Raw genomic sequence first — 14382 nt, forward strand, 5'->3', positions numbered from 1 at the left:
GGCACGCGCGCGTAAAGAATTCGAAGGGCAAAAGGGACAAGTCTATCAAGAACACGGCACGACCATTTGTCGCAGTCACTGTCCAAAATACAGTATGTAGCGTTTCCGATCACAAAGAAACAGCTGAAGAGAAGGCAAATTACTTCCGCCTTTGACGCCATGGTTCAAACCTTGAGGACGAGACTGTGGGACGAGACGAGACTTTGTCAGGGTGTGTGTGGTTGGCTCGGGTCCAAACTCATACCAGTCTTACACGTCGCTTTCAGAGGGCCCTGAGAGGAAATTAGCTTGGTGACCGCGCATTATTAACTTTGTGTACTTATGTTTCGGCGTCACGCATTCGCACGTCACACACCCCAACGTCTGGCATTGTCACAATTCGAGAGACAAATGGAGGGTAAAAGGGATCAGTCTATCAGTAACACAGCTGTTAGTCTACTTGTATATTTGGAGTTATAGGTAAGTAGAGATCTTCCTACCTTGATTAAGAAACTGCTAACCATTTCATTAGGTGGGAGGAGCTGGGAGCAGCTAGGTGGGATTCGGTGAAGGGGAAATACCAAAGAATATGGCCTCAAATGGGGGGAGGTATGGGGCGACTTAAAATTAGCCCCCTTGAGTGTGTAATGGTATTATCAATAATAGTGTGGAAATTGCATTCCAGATGTTTTGTAAATTTGAATTTGTCACGGAGAGCCACGCTCCTGGATCCATCTACTGCGTTATTCCACAAAACAGCATCATCTCATCTCCTGTCAGCTGGTTCTGGTTGTAAAGTTGCATTTCCTCAGATGACTGTCTCTCCTTGATGAAGAGAAGCAAAAGTTTTATCAGGTTTCTGGGCATCCTGACCGAGGCAAAGCCGGCGCTCTGTTTTAGGCTCTGCTTTGCTTTTCCATGTTTTTGCTTTTTGTTTTAATGAATTTATGCGCTGTAATGATGGCATCAGTATCAAAGTGCAAAAATTATTTGATCAAATACGTATATTAGAGTTTAAAAGAGTTAACTGATACGTCTTTGCAAGGGAAAATGGTCTTTGCTATCTTATTCTAGATCTACAAAAAAATATATCAATAAAAAATAAATGATTCTGTGGCGAAATAAACAGTTTTCATGAGCTACATCAAAATATGACTTAGTTATGTTTCATTGTTTTTACTTTCAACTCGTGACTAGTCTATTACTTTGCTAATCATTGGGAGGAGGGTCCAATCCGTTCTCGGGACAAAAGCTAAGAGGGAGGGCATCATGAAGACTGGGTACGAATTCCAAGTACTCAACCCAGTTTCTTTCGTCCGGAATAGTGCGCCTGCGCGATTAAGTCCCGTTCTCTTACGCCATCGCGCCGATCAAGTCATCCTCGTGTTTAGCGAAGGAAAAACTCTTTTGATGACATTTTAGCAGGGCTTTGTCTTTTCTGTTGTTACAAATATCACAAACAGGTAAGTTTTAGTTTACTTGTCTTTCGCAGGTCGTTTAAACTGTCCAAAATCTCTTCAGGTTTCGAAGTTAGCACTCTCGCGACTTTACTGGAAGTCGACGCATGGTTTCTGCATGCCCGCTGTATCCGTTTTGTGGTAGTTGAGTATGAATGGACTGATGTAGATAAAACTTTTTTGCTAGATGGGAGTAATCTTGTTGTTAACTCCACCATTGTCCTTGTTAGCGAAAATACCAAGAGTGTATATGCCTATAAAATGTAAACAAGCTTATATATGAAATCGTATCAGGAGGTAAGACCTACATAATTTCTAATGTTCTTTTTTGTGGAGCGTTCCATACTATAATTTAACACCGGCATGACTAGATGTTGGATAAGCTGGTGCATTTTGGGGTAATAATTTCTGTTCTTTGATCATATTTCACCTTCAATCAATATCAGAAACAATGTCATTTCATTGCATTGAAAATAGGAGTTCTTGTTTTCTTTTGACATTTCTTGAAAATACGCCTTTACAGTAGCATCTTGTTTTACTTTATTTTTTCATTCATAATAAATGAATTATTATAGATTTATAGAAATCAGGATGCTAATTCTTCTGTTGGAATATTATAACTTGGAAATATGTAAATAATAGTATACTGAAAATTTTTAAGTGGCAAATTTGTTAACAATTTCAATTACACCTTGTCAATATTTTTCTCAGCGCTTTAAAAGTATCAGGGTGTAATTATATATTAAGGCATTTTCATGTTTAACCTCAAAAATAACACTTTTTTGAGACCAAAAGAAGATCATAAACACTAGTTTAACATGCCCAGATTTTAGAAATGTATGCATTTGCTCACAGCTGCAATTTATGGTAATTTTGATGCACGGCAAAAGTCATGCAGTACCAGCTTTGATGCAAAGGCATTCCTTTGTGGCTGTGATTGTAATTGAGTGTAATGCAGAGTAGCCAGGGCTCGAAATTAACTTTTTCGTTCGGGAGCCAGCTGGTGACTAACAGAAAAATTTTGGTCGCCAGATGGTAAATTTTGGTCGCCAACTTATTTTATATATAACTTACACAAGAACACGATTTTATACGGTACTTTGCATGCAACAAAAGTCACAATTGAAGAGCGAAAACAATCAGAAACAACACGACTAACACTTAGTTATAAAGCTAGCGTTGTTCTCAGGTGATGTGTCTCTGGTCCGAAGGTGATGGTTGTCTCTGTAGTCATTTTAAATGAAGCGAAGCATTAGACATTTTAAGTCCGTGGTATTCATTGTGAGACAAACTTGGGTCCTTGTGTATTTTCCCTTTGGTACTTCTTTGAAGTGCCGTTCTTTATTTTCTACTTGCTTTCCTTGGCACCTTTCGCTGTCGACAGTTTGGTGAAATCCACCTTCCCTACATCAACAACTAATGAAGGATTCAAAGTTTGGATTAACCTTTTGGCTGAATCTTGATACCCCGCACGTAAAAACTCACGTAATTCCTTCAACTGCTTGGTATCTGCCATCATTTTCACGCCAAATGAAAAGCACATGGTGTTGAAGTGCACCTGCGATCCCAGTTTTGGAAGAAGCCGCTGAAACAATATGGCGCGCCGTGAGCGCAGTATTGACATGTCAAAATACATTCAATTTTTTCGATTATCTTGTAACATTCAGACATTATTTTACTGGGGACGGAAAGGTGAGTTGTATACTAGCTACCATATCCGATTGATTTCCTAATATGAAGATTTAAAAACAAAAGTTGTGTTGTGGTTTTCTTTAGTTATCGGACAAAACGTGAGTCGCCGGCTGACGACTAGTTCTGAAAATTTAGTCACCAGTGCTCAATTTTTGGTCACATTGGCAACCAGTGAGTTGCAATTTCGAGCCCTGGTAGCTATTTTAACCTGCGTCAGTGGTTGTTAGGGGCTGGGTGTAGAAATACTCCTAGTCTCTACCTGCTGTGGAAATGGAATTAAGTGCCAACCGTGAAGGGCACTGGGCTTGAACACTCAATTTACCATGCCAGTGGTTGTCTGAGATTGACAGTCTTTGTTTCATTTATTTTATTTTAAAACAGATTTTTGTTTTTAGAATTTCTGGCCTTTTCTGCACTTGTGAATGATTGACTGAGTTCTAATTTCCATTGAAAGAAAAAAAAACTTATTTTCTGTTATGCTCTCCAAAGAAGAGAGCAAAAAGCATTTTGGCTTAGACCTCTGTTTCACTATCTGCAAATGTGTTCGCAGTCATGACTGAAATGCAGTACACTCTAGGTTGCTCTGACCTATTTTTCATTTACAATCTAAAATAATGCAATTACTAGCAGATCAAGATAATTTGTTCTATCTTGTTGCAGATCATTATGAATCAAGAAAAGTTATCAAAACTTCAGAATCAAGTTAGAATAGGAGGGAAGGTAAGACTCATTGCTAATGCTTATACTGTAGCTCTACTTGGAGTTGTACTTTGACTGAGCATAGGGTGCATAATATACATTTAAAAGTTATTAGATGTGCCTGGGAAGTTTGAAGAGAGCTCATGAAATTCTTGAATTGATGTTAAGATATAAAAGTACCGTATTTTCCCGTGTATAAGTCGACCTTTCAAGACCTAAAAATCAGTCCAAAAATTCGCCCTCGACTTATACATGGGTCAAAACTTGAGATCCAAGCGCCAGTCAAACAATTAGCATAATAATTGTCTTTCGATGTTAACAAACATGTGATAAACGGCAGCACAGTTTACGACGTATGTTCGCTTAGCGATCTGTCTCTCCATATCAGAGCTTCAAGTGAAAATGCATCAACATTTATCTGTTAAATTTTAACCTGAATCTTGTAGACACTCACTGGCTCAATTTTGTCATAAAGAACCAATATTTTTCCTTTAAATAAAGCCGTAGTAAAGCCGCTCGGAGAAAATATCTTTCACGCTTGAAACTTCTCTGCTTGGTAACCTGGCAGGATACGAGTGCGAGGACTTCTGTACCAGTACTTGACCGATTTCAAGGCTTGACTACCAAGTTCCCAACACACGCTTTCCACTTAGTTTATGGCGTCGTTCTGAAAGTCGTGAGCTTCTTTGGTGTTTTGCCTGTCTTATAAAGCCACTTTTAATCTCTTTGCACTTAAAAAGGCTTGTTTGAAATCCTTACGTTTGATTTTTGTGAGCATTTTACAAAAATTATCATCGAAAAGTCTGCATGCACATGTGTTGCTAAACTGGGTAAAACGCTCGTATACGTGCCATAATAAGCTTTAAAACTGTGCGTTGAAACATGCTGTGATTTGTTTACATATCTGTGGTAGCTGAAAGATAATTTTAAGAAATACAAGATAAGTTTTCCAAGAAATTCTTACCTGGAAATTAAGAAAATCTAGTTTTTGGCCTCAAAAATTGGGGGTCAACTTATACACGGGATCGACTAATACACGGGTAAATACGGTATGTGTTCTGCCCACATTGTCACTCCAACATCTGCACAATCTAACATTACCAATATAAGCAAATTCATCTTCTCTCCCAAAGAGTAATTTTCTTGTAGGAGAGATCTTAGACACAATTTTGAGAAATGATTTTTGAAAGTACTGGCATCACATTTGATTTCAGGGGCAGGTTGGTTGAAAGGTGTATTAACAGAAGTATTAATTTTTCTGGTATAGAAATATTTTTCACGGTTTATGCTTTGGGTAGTTTGAGATTACTCAAACTCAAAATTGAAGGGAAAACAATATAAAAAGAAAACCTCACCAAAAAGTTACAAAACATAAATTACAATTCTTGCCAATCCTGGGTTAGCTTAATTGGGCTTTGAACAACCTGGCCCAGGTTCTTTGAAAGTGCTGACATGTAGTATTATAAATGCTCTTGGGATGTAGCTTGTCATTCATTGTATGTTATTCTAATAATCTCAGGGAACACCCAGAAGAAAAAAGAAGGTAGTTCACAGAACAGCAACAACAGATGATAAGAAACTGCAGAACACTCTTAAGAAGCTCTCAGTCAACACCATTCCTGGAATTGAAGAGGTTAGTTATTTTTTTATTTTTGATTTTTTCTTGATCCTGTTACATTTATGAAAGGTGGCAAAACGTAGTATCAACACAGGAACAATTTTGTTTTGCTAGAGCTAAGAGGTGATTACGTATACTGGTACATGTATTTTGGTGAATCCAAGAAGAGTTTGGCATCATGAACTTTTTTTTTTAATTTAACAATTTTTTTTATTTCTTTCATAAACTGATCATAAACTCTTGAATAAAACCTTGAGGCTTTTTTATTTCTTTTTTTATCCAATTCCCCCCAGTTCATCACATCTTCATCAATGGTATTTGATTCAAATGTGATACATGTAGAATCAAGTTCATACAGGCCTTTGAAACCATGTTTGTAACTCTTTAGTAATATTATTGTATTTTATTCAGGTTATAACAAGCTATGAACAGTACATGTACACAACTGGCTCATGCATCCAGAATGTAGTAATAATTTTTTCCTTTCTTTTTGTAGGTGAACATGATCAAGGATGATGGAACGGTCATTCACTTTACTAATCCAAAAGGTAGGTATCTGTTAGAAGTAATATATCAAACAGGAAAGATGGTGTTTGACCACATTTCCAAACACAGTGACAAGAGTTGAAAACATGACCTGTAGCAGAGTATTTTTGACGAACTTCAAAACTAAAACTGTAAGGAGAAAACAGGGAAATAAAATCGTAAAAATCTATGCTAATTCAGATCAGATATCCAAGCACCATTATGGTCATGGTTTCCTTTATGTGATGAATTATAACGAGTTTGAGAAGGTTTAAGTCATATTACACCAGGGAAGAGAAACAAAGGTTATGAAACATGATAGCAAGACACTTTATTTGACTTGTAGTTTATTTTACAGCTTCTTCAAGTTATGTACATTGTTAACATCTCTTTGATTTTGTTACACTGTTTGTAAAATTGAAATGTGCTAGTCAGTATTGTCAAGGCTATTATTATTATTACTAACTGATTGTGAGGGCTGTACAGTCTGGGGAATATGGGCCTGAGGTCTTTGCAAGGTCCATACAAACATGACCGAGGGCCAGTATTCCTCAGTACAGCTTGAGCAAACTAGGTCAGGGAGTGGTCTATTTTATGGCACTTGAAAACCAAAACTACATGTTTCCTTGGAAATGGTCTGTATGGCAAAATCCTGACCGAGAAGAAACCATTCTGTATACCATAAATCCTCGAATAATTAGCGCCCCCCCCCCCCTCTAATAAGCGCCTCTCCTATCGGCCAAAATTTAAAATAAGCACCCCCGCTCAAATAAGTGCCCCCTCCCCCCCCCCCTCCCCCCATTTTGTGGACGAGTACTGAGACAACAAAGGATGTATAGTTTTATCCATGTAGTATTAGATTTGTACACTGTTTCAGTTTGCGAACAGGTTAGGTGAACACAATGAACACGTTACTTACTAATGGTGTCGCAATTTAAACTTTAGGATCAACTTTTTATGTCAATAAACAGCTTATGTTGTTTACATGCAGATGATGTATTTTAAAAAAATGATTATGTCAGGCCACCATTTGGGAAAAATTAAGTAGGTGCCCCCCCCTCGATTAAGTGCCCCCTCAAATAAGCGCCCCCCATCTTCTCCTAAATTTGAAATAAGCACCCTGGGTGCTAATTCAAGGATTTACAATACTTTGATTTACCTCAAGACTACCTTCTCACATGATAAGATTTGATACTTCAAGTCACTTTAGGAGATATAAGGGATGGCACAACCCTCAAACTTCTCACTCCAGCGTTTTAACATTTCATGTGATACTTTCATGTGTCTTCCTTGTGCTGTTAACCTAACTTTGAGTTGTTCTGTCGTATTTAGTGCAAGCTTCCCTTGGATCTAACATTTTTGCGGTGGTTGGTCAGTCTGAAAATAAATGTAAGTAATGAGGACGAACTTCAATAGTTTTAACAAAATTAGCCCTTCTTTTTTTCTTCTTGACACTTTCCATCTTTTTGTGAAGTAGAAGTATCATGTTGTCATCAAGCTACTAAGGCATTGAGATTTTTATTGTTGGACATTTTAACTTCCCAACCACAGTGGCATCAGTAATTTGCATGTAGGCAAGTGAAAGGCAGCCCTGTAAGATATTTTGCTGTAGCAGGAAGGATTTCCAAAGTAGTAGGCTATAAAGCACCAAATTGGATTAGTCAGGATTAGTGATTAGTTTCAGGTTTTATCTTTTTGTACGTATTGTTCTCTCTGGGCTGGAAATAATGGTTACATGGTTGCTTGTAAAGATTACCAGCCACATAAATTCTACCTGAGTGTCATCTCACATCGCGTCACAAAATGAAAGACTAGGCAATGCAACGCAATGGCAGCCAGGCATGCAGGCAACCCAATGCAACAATGTGGCCAGTGGTTATTTCCAGCCCTGTTTCATGTGGTAAAATAACTTTATTGTGTGGGTATTCAGTCTTCTTGACAAAGGGGTCTTATTCTGAAAGATGTCTAACTTATTAAAGAACTATGGGCACTCTACCAGAAGCATTCCAATAGAATAGAATAATTTCTGTGTTTGGCTGAACTGCAGTGTGGCTTGTTGTATCCTAACTCAAGTGATGTCCTTTTTTTTTAGCAATCACTGAATTGCTTCCTGGAATTTTGAATCAGTTGGTAAGTACTCTGTTCTGAAAGATGCGTGGTTCAACGTACTGATGATGAACTTTCCTTTTCTGCTTAGCACAGTAAAGCAGCTTGCAGCTTATCATGGTTCCTTTTCAGTGCTGGAAATAATTTTTATTATTATGTAACAGCTTAAGTGTCAATTCAATCTCTCTTTTGTTCAGACACATCGCAAATTTGGTTGGACATTGATTAGCATTCTATGTACATGTACCGGTACATACCCATTGTTTATGTATACAACTCATCTCAACTCAACTCATTCGGTAGCTATACATAAAGTAGTAAGAACCTTAAGCAATGCACTACGAGGCAATTTTCAAAGCAAAACTGATATTTGTTTCACACTTCATAAAAACCTGGAGAGGTTGTTAAAGCATTTAACAAACCACAAAATGGTATGAGTTTAATTTTTGTCATGCTTCAAAGCAAAGATGGTCGTACAGTGAGATCTTCATGACTTTATTGTAAAATTAGTCAGACAGTATCTGATAACCAACTGTTATTTCCAGCACTGTTTCAGCCTCGACAAAAGAGAGAATGAGTTTGACTAACTTACAATAGGGTAAATTTTAAGGTTCACATTTACATTATTAGGCTACTTCAAGTAACTGCAATGCTGACTAATAGTAAAGAGCTCAAATTCTTTCAGTCCAGAGCTCATTTATGCTGTAAATTGTAACTGAAACTTTAATAGGAAAAAGCTCAAAATATAGGGAGGTGTGGGTAAGAACAAAGGTTCTTACTCTTACTGTTTATCTATGATATTGTTTGCTTCATGTAGCATTACTTTTTTTGGCTCACTAAGCATGTGTAAATTTTTTTTCTGGCAGTGGTCGTGCGCATGAAATTTTTTGGTATGGGAGTATGCTTCAGGATTTTTTTTCAAAATCACCCACCCCTCTCTCAAAAGTACAACTCCCCAAAGTACAACTATTTTGTTTAAGGTGACACTAATGCTTGTTTTGTTTCTTGTGTTAAGGGTAATGATAGCTTGACCAATTTGAGGCGGCTGGCTGAGAAATTTCCACCAGGTGAGATAACACTTGTGACCACTGTGAAAGAAAAATAGTTCAAAATAGTGGTTAAGATGATGGAATGGATTTTTGAGAACACCCAAAATAAAAGCCAAAATTTTAGTTTTCCAGTTACATTTTGTATTATTTTGCTAACATGGTCTGACATCATGACAATGTTTATTTTTCACGGTTTGAAATAAATAGGGTGATGTTAGGCCAAGGAAACAGAAAAACAGTTAGAAAATAGCGGGGAGTTTTAAATAACACAATTTGAAATAGCGATAGTAAGTGACTGAAAAAACAAGGGCAAATCCAAGGGAAATCGGTTGAGTTTGAAATAACAGGAATTTGAAATAACCAAGTTTGGATTAACAGGGCCCAACTCTATTACATTCCATTTACAGTACATAAAATGTAAGTAATACACTCTAAGACCAATTTGTTAATGGTTTTGATCTTTTAACTGGTGTATTGTTGTCTCTTTTACAGCTGATGTTGGCCATGTACCAGCTCTGACTGAGGAGGTTGATGATGATGACGTCCCAGGTAATAATGCATTGTAAAATAGCCATGTCAATAAATAACCAATAAAATGTCCATGCATTCCATTTTTTGTGGTTCAATTTTACCCTTGGTAAAATTTAGTATTTTCACTTAATTTGGTGTGTTGTAATGCATTTTAGAAAACAGTCCTAAGAAAATTTGGCGCTGATTGGTTAAAAATCGTGTTGCTATAACTTGATGGAACTAGTACGAGCTGTTGACGTAATGATTGCACAAGCAAAGAGAATTTACACTTTGATAATCAAAGTTAACAAGCTGTTTTCCTTTCTTTCGTCACATTGTTATCTAAAAGAAATAGAAAACATGTTCTCTGTGTTTCTATCAAGTTATAGAAACACTCATGAAAGTTTGGGAGAACTCGAAAAAGCTGTGGAAACACTCGCCTGCGGCTCGTGTTCCCACAGCATTTCTCGTTCTCCCAAACTTCCACTTGTGTTTCTATAACTAAATAGATTCAACAAGGCACATGTTTTCTATTTCTTAAATAATATATTGTAATCTATATGAAACATTTAGGAAAATACCAAATAGGCCATATTCGTATTTTTGGTATTGGGCTGGAACTAGCTTGCAGTGGAGGCTCGTGCGAGGGAATAACATTAAAAGAGAGAAATAAGTTTTTTTACACTTGATTCTTCAAGCAATCACCAAACATTTTTGATTATGTGTACTCTTTCAAGTGTTAAAAACGTAGTCTATATCCTGAGAAAATGACTCTGAAACCCTGTAGCCTGTCACTGTACTTCATGAAATGAGTGTTTCATTATTGAAATGTTAAATGCCATTCCATTCAAACCAAATGATCATTTTGTTTACATCACACAGCACATGATTGTCGGTGTTTTTGTATAGTTGTTTTGTGCTGTAATTCAACTGGTTTGGCTGTGTATTCTGATTTTCAAACATTTTTCTTTTCCACAGAATTAGTTGAGAATTTTGATGAGCCCTCTAAAGCAGAAGGTGTTTAAAGAGATGTTGAGTGTGGTTTGGATGACTCAACACCATCTACTGATGCCACCACACTAGTGCTGTGGCCTACAAAACTATAAACAAACCTTGTAGCCTTTTTTCATTGTATATGTCATAGTTGACTAGACAAATTTTGTAGGTGTTCTGTGCGATCTTTGGTGTTGAGTTCTTGATACACCAGCAATTTACTGGGTTGTCAATAAACTAATGGGAAACTTGTTTCTCCTGTTTTGTTGTGATGTGTAGTGTGTTATACATTCTGCTACATATGGGTTGTTGACAAAGCTTGTTCAGTCAAGATGGCTGTATTTGGCCAAGTTTTTCTTTTTTGCGTGTTTGTGGACCGAGATGGAGTCGAGGTCCATAAACTCTCAAAAAAGAAAAAAAAAAAAGAACAAGGCCAATATCCTGCCAAGCCTGTACAGGCTATTCTCATGCTGCAAAAGACATAGGCACGCAAGGCGTGCAAGAGTTATTTTTTTGTGAATTAAAAGCCCCTGGAGGTAGCAACACTCGGTAGACTCTTAACAGTTATGATAAGGTTAATTCAACTATTTTGTTTGGTTACGATGTACAGTGAAAACACAAACAAATTTAGACTTAGTTTCACCCTAGGAAATGTGATATCAAGCCTAATTTTATCGAGGTTTGATTTTAACAATCGATCAGCAGCTTTGTTTATTAGAACAACATGGAACTGTTTCCCGCAAAACAGCTAAACATCGTGCAGTCCGTAAGAGTAGTTAACGGTCTACGGAAGGTTGGTGTTGATTCTGGATAATTTTTCTGATTCATTTTATAACAAGAACCAATTTAAGACAAAATCCGATAGGAAATGGAGGGGTTTCAGTTTTTAATAGGCAAAAACCTTGTACCAGAATAATTTTAAGTATATTACAGTTCTTATTCGAAAAGCTAAAGATATCAACAGTTGCCTGAGATAACACCAAAAACAATTTCCCATGGGAACTCGAGAAAATAAATTTCAAAGTTTATGACAAATGAAGGCGAAGACATAAAGAAGTAAAACCTTTCAAGCACAAGTGTCAGGCTACTACCCCAACCCCCCTCCCCACAGGATGGGATACTAGTCCATTGCAGGGGTACCCCCAGCATTCTCTAAGGTTGCCCCAGTACTTAAGTTCTCAGACGTACTTTTGTGAGATATAAATTTCGAAACCATTCTTTCATACATGGCGACCGCAAGGTTCGATTACCAGCTGCTGTTCGAGAAAGGAGGATGGTAGAGAGCGGCGGAAATCGAGCCCAGGCGACCTCCCGCTAAGGAATTACAAGAAATTGAAAACCGATATACCCGACCGCTGTTCATCCTCAGCAAAAATAAAAGAAAAAGAAAATGAAAAAGGAGAAAAACTCTTTGTTCCCGTCTATAAATAAATCAATTCAAAAACAAACAAACAAAAAAAGAAGTTTTTAAGGTTGTCTTTTAGATTTCAGTATTCCACCAAGGGAAAAGAGTTAATCAAAAATTACAGCGCATGTATGCGAACGCAACTACAGAGAATGTATGGGCACGTTCACTGATTGCAGATTTCTCGGCTATAAAAATTGCATCTAAAAACAAAATAGACAGTTTTAAAGTCAATAACGCAGAGATGTGTTTGCACAATATCTCTAAACTTGATTTTTCACTGTTGAGCCGAGGAGCCTTACCTTGTACCTTTAAACGAACCAAAGAATTGCTGAAGCGAATATCCCCGGCCATGCGCAGTCTCATCGACAGAGTCATTCTCCTTATTTTTTTCTCGTGAAGACCGCATGTATTTTTAATCGTGCATAGATACGTCGTGTAAAAATCTGGGATCTTCGTTCGCTGGACCACGTGAGTCTCATACTTGTGGCAACGCCACGGCTCCATCTTCCGTTTCCCAGCGCGGGAAAGTCAACATAATGTGATGCGGCCAAAAGCGAGATGAAAAATCCACCAGTATATTTAGAAACTAACGCCAAGGGAATTAAGAGGCAATCAGTGGTCTCCGAAGTAATACTTTGCCCATTATGTAAATGATGCAATGAAAACTAAATGTGCCGATTAGATTTACTATTTAAAATTCCTTGCTATGCGCGAGAAATTCACACATTTGATAATAAAATTCAAAATTAACGACGCAGTTTCCTTTGTCCATGCGCACCTTAGCGAAATTTCATTTTCAAATTTCTCAACCGACGTTTAGTTCAGTTTGAGCTGTGTCCACTTCGCGTCAGGTTTACTGACTTTTGCCAATAGTAGATACTATCACTATTACTCACTCACTCACCCACCCACCTACCCACCCACCTACCGCAGTCTCAGAAATAGAAAAATTCAACATTGTCTACGGAAATGTTTGTAACACGTTTGAAAATAGAATTTTAGGGGTGAACCACTTGCTTTCAAACGCTTCTGGAACTGGCTCAGTAACATTAAGTGCCCAGGGGTTCCTCCGCTCTTGTTATAAACTTTTGCCCGAAAATATCGTGGAGTCCCGACCAGCTTCTCCTGGGTCTCCAAGGATGGTAACAGATGAAATGAAGCTTGATCACAACAAATTCTCTATGAAGTTAAAAGAAAACATTATTGACCCCTTTCATGCTTCAACTGCTAGATTGTTGTGGTGCAAGGGTATATGTATGTCCATATAGTAAGTCAAATTATTCTCGCACTTTGATTAGTTCTTACTAATTATTTATTGGAGGAGAGACAGATGACGTCATTAACATCTGTTTTAGTTTCTTCATTTTATAGAAAACAAGTAGATTCCATGTTGTCGTGCGTCTGTTCAGAAATAGATCACAGATGTCGTCAAAACGCGGTAAGAACATCAGTGACCAACTCGCCTAACGGCTTGTGTGCCACTTTTTTGTTCTTACCACATTTTGACGTCATGTTTGATCTATAACTAAACAGACGCATGACAGCATGGAATCTCTTTGTTAAGTTGATCATTGGGAAGCAATATACTCTCTGGCTAGAAATGTGTATCCATGTTTTATTCCTGTGCCGAAGCCTTTTTTATTCAGGTTCTGAGTAACCCACATTTACTTCTGCTGAACTTAATCAATATGGATTCAAATTGATGTATATTTTGTGGTAGTGAAAACCAATAAATATGGCGACGTAGTGAGAACATTTTGGCGCGCTTTTTTCTCTGTAAACCTCATTACAACTTGGAAAAAGTGTCTCTCATGAAGGGAAGAGGCTGTTCTAAGAGGTCCTGATATCAAAGAAAGATATTTTTTAATGTTTATCTTAGCAGATTTTCTGAAGACCGGCATACACGATTTGAACGCGTTAACTGAAGTATTTAATAAGATCACCTTAAAGGACCTCTTCATGCTGAGAAAAATTCTATTCAGTTCACTTTGTTACAAGTAAAGAACACAAGTAGCTTAAACGCTCGTGATTTCCACAAGTTTCTATTCTCCTGACATGAAAAAAGCACCAAATGATGTAAAACATGTGGAAAACTCCTGATCTTGTGGTGTCAACACTTATTTTTTTTTAATATCGATCATTTGTAGTTATCGACCATTTCTGGCTCGTCATCATGTTTAATAAAGAAAAAATGCGGCCATGTATGATATTTTATACCTCTGAAGTCCTCAATTTTGTTGACTCTTTAATTTAACAAAGAGGGATACAGACAATCAATGGGCGTACGCGTGACAACCAACTCACCCACCCCTTCCCCCAAACAGAATATAATCCTTAAAGTTATCC

At 37.4% G+C, this 14382-nt stretch overlaps 1 protein-coding gene across 1 annotated transcript; it reads left to right on the plus strand.

The window, feature by feature from the left end:
• Positions 1–1294: 1294 nt before the first annotated feature.
• Positions 1295–10880, plus strand: LOC110043790 (transcription factor BTF3 homolog 4-like). Its single transcript, XM_089287000.1, has 9 exons — positions 1295–1442; positions 3789–3848; positions 5347–5460; positions 5942–5993; positions 7303–7359; positions 8063–8100; positions 9092–9143; positions 9618–9674; positions 10614–10880. Exons 2-9 carry the CDS (start codon positions 3795–3797, stop codon positions 10658–10660), a joined length of 471 nt encoding a protein of 156 aa, XP_089143126.1. The 5' UTR covers positions 1295–1442; positions 3789–3794; the 3' UTR covers positions 10661–10880.
• Positions 10881–14382: the final 3502 nt, after the last annotated feature.

The sequence above is a fragment of the Orbicella faveolata genome, unplaced genomic scaffold, assembly GCF_042242905.1.
Source record: "Orbicella faveolata isolate gen_17 unplaced genomic scaffold, um_ofav_v1 contig_14, whole genome shotgun sequence".
Lineage (NCBI taxonomy): Eukaryota > Metazoa > Cnidaria > Anthozoa > Scleractinia > Merulinidae > Orbicella > Orbicella faveolata.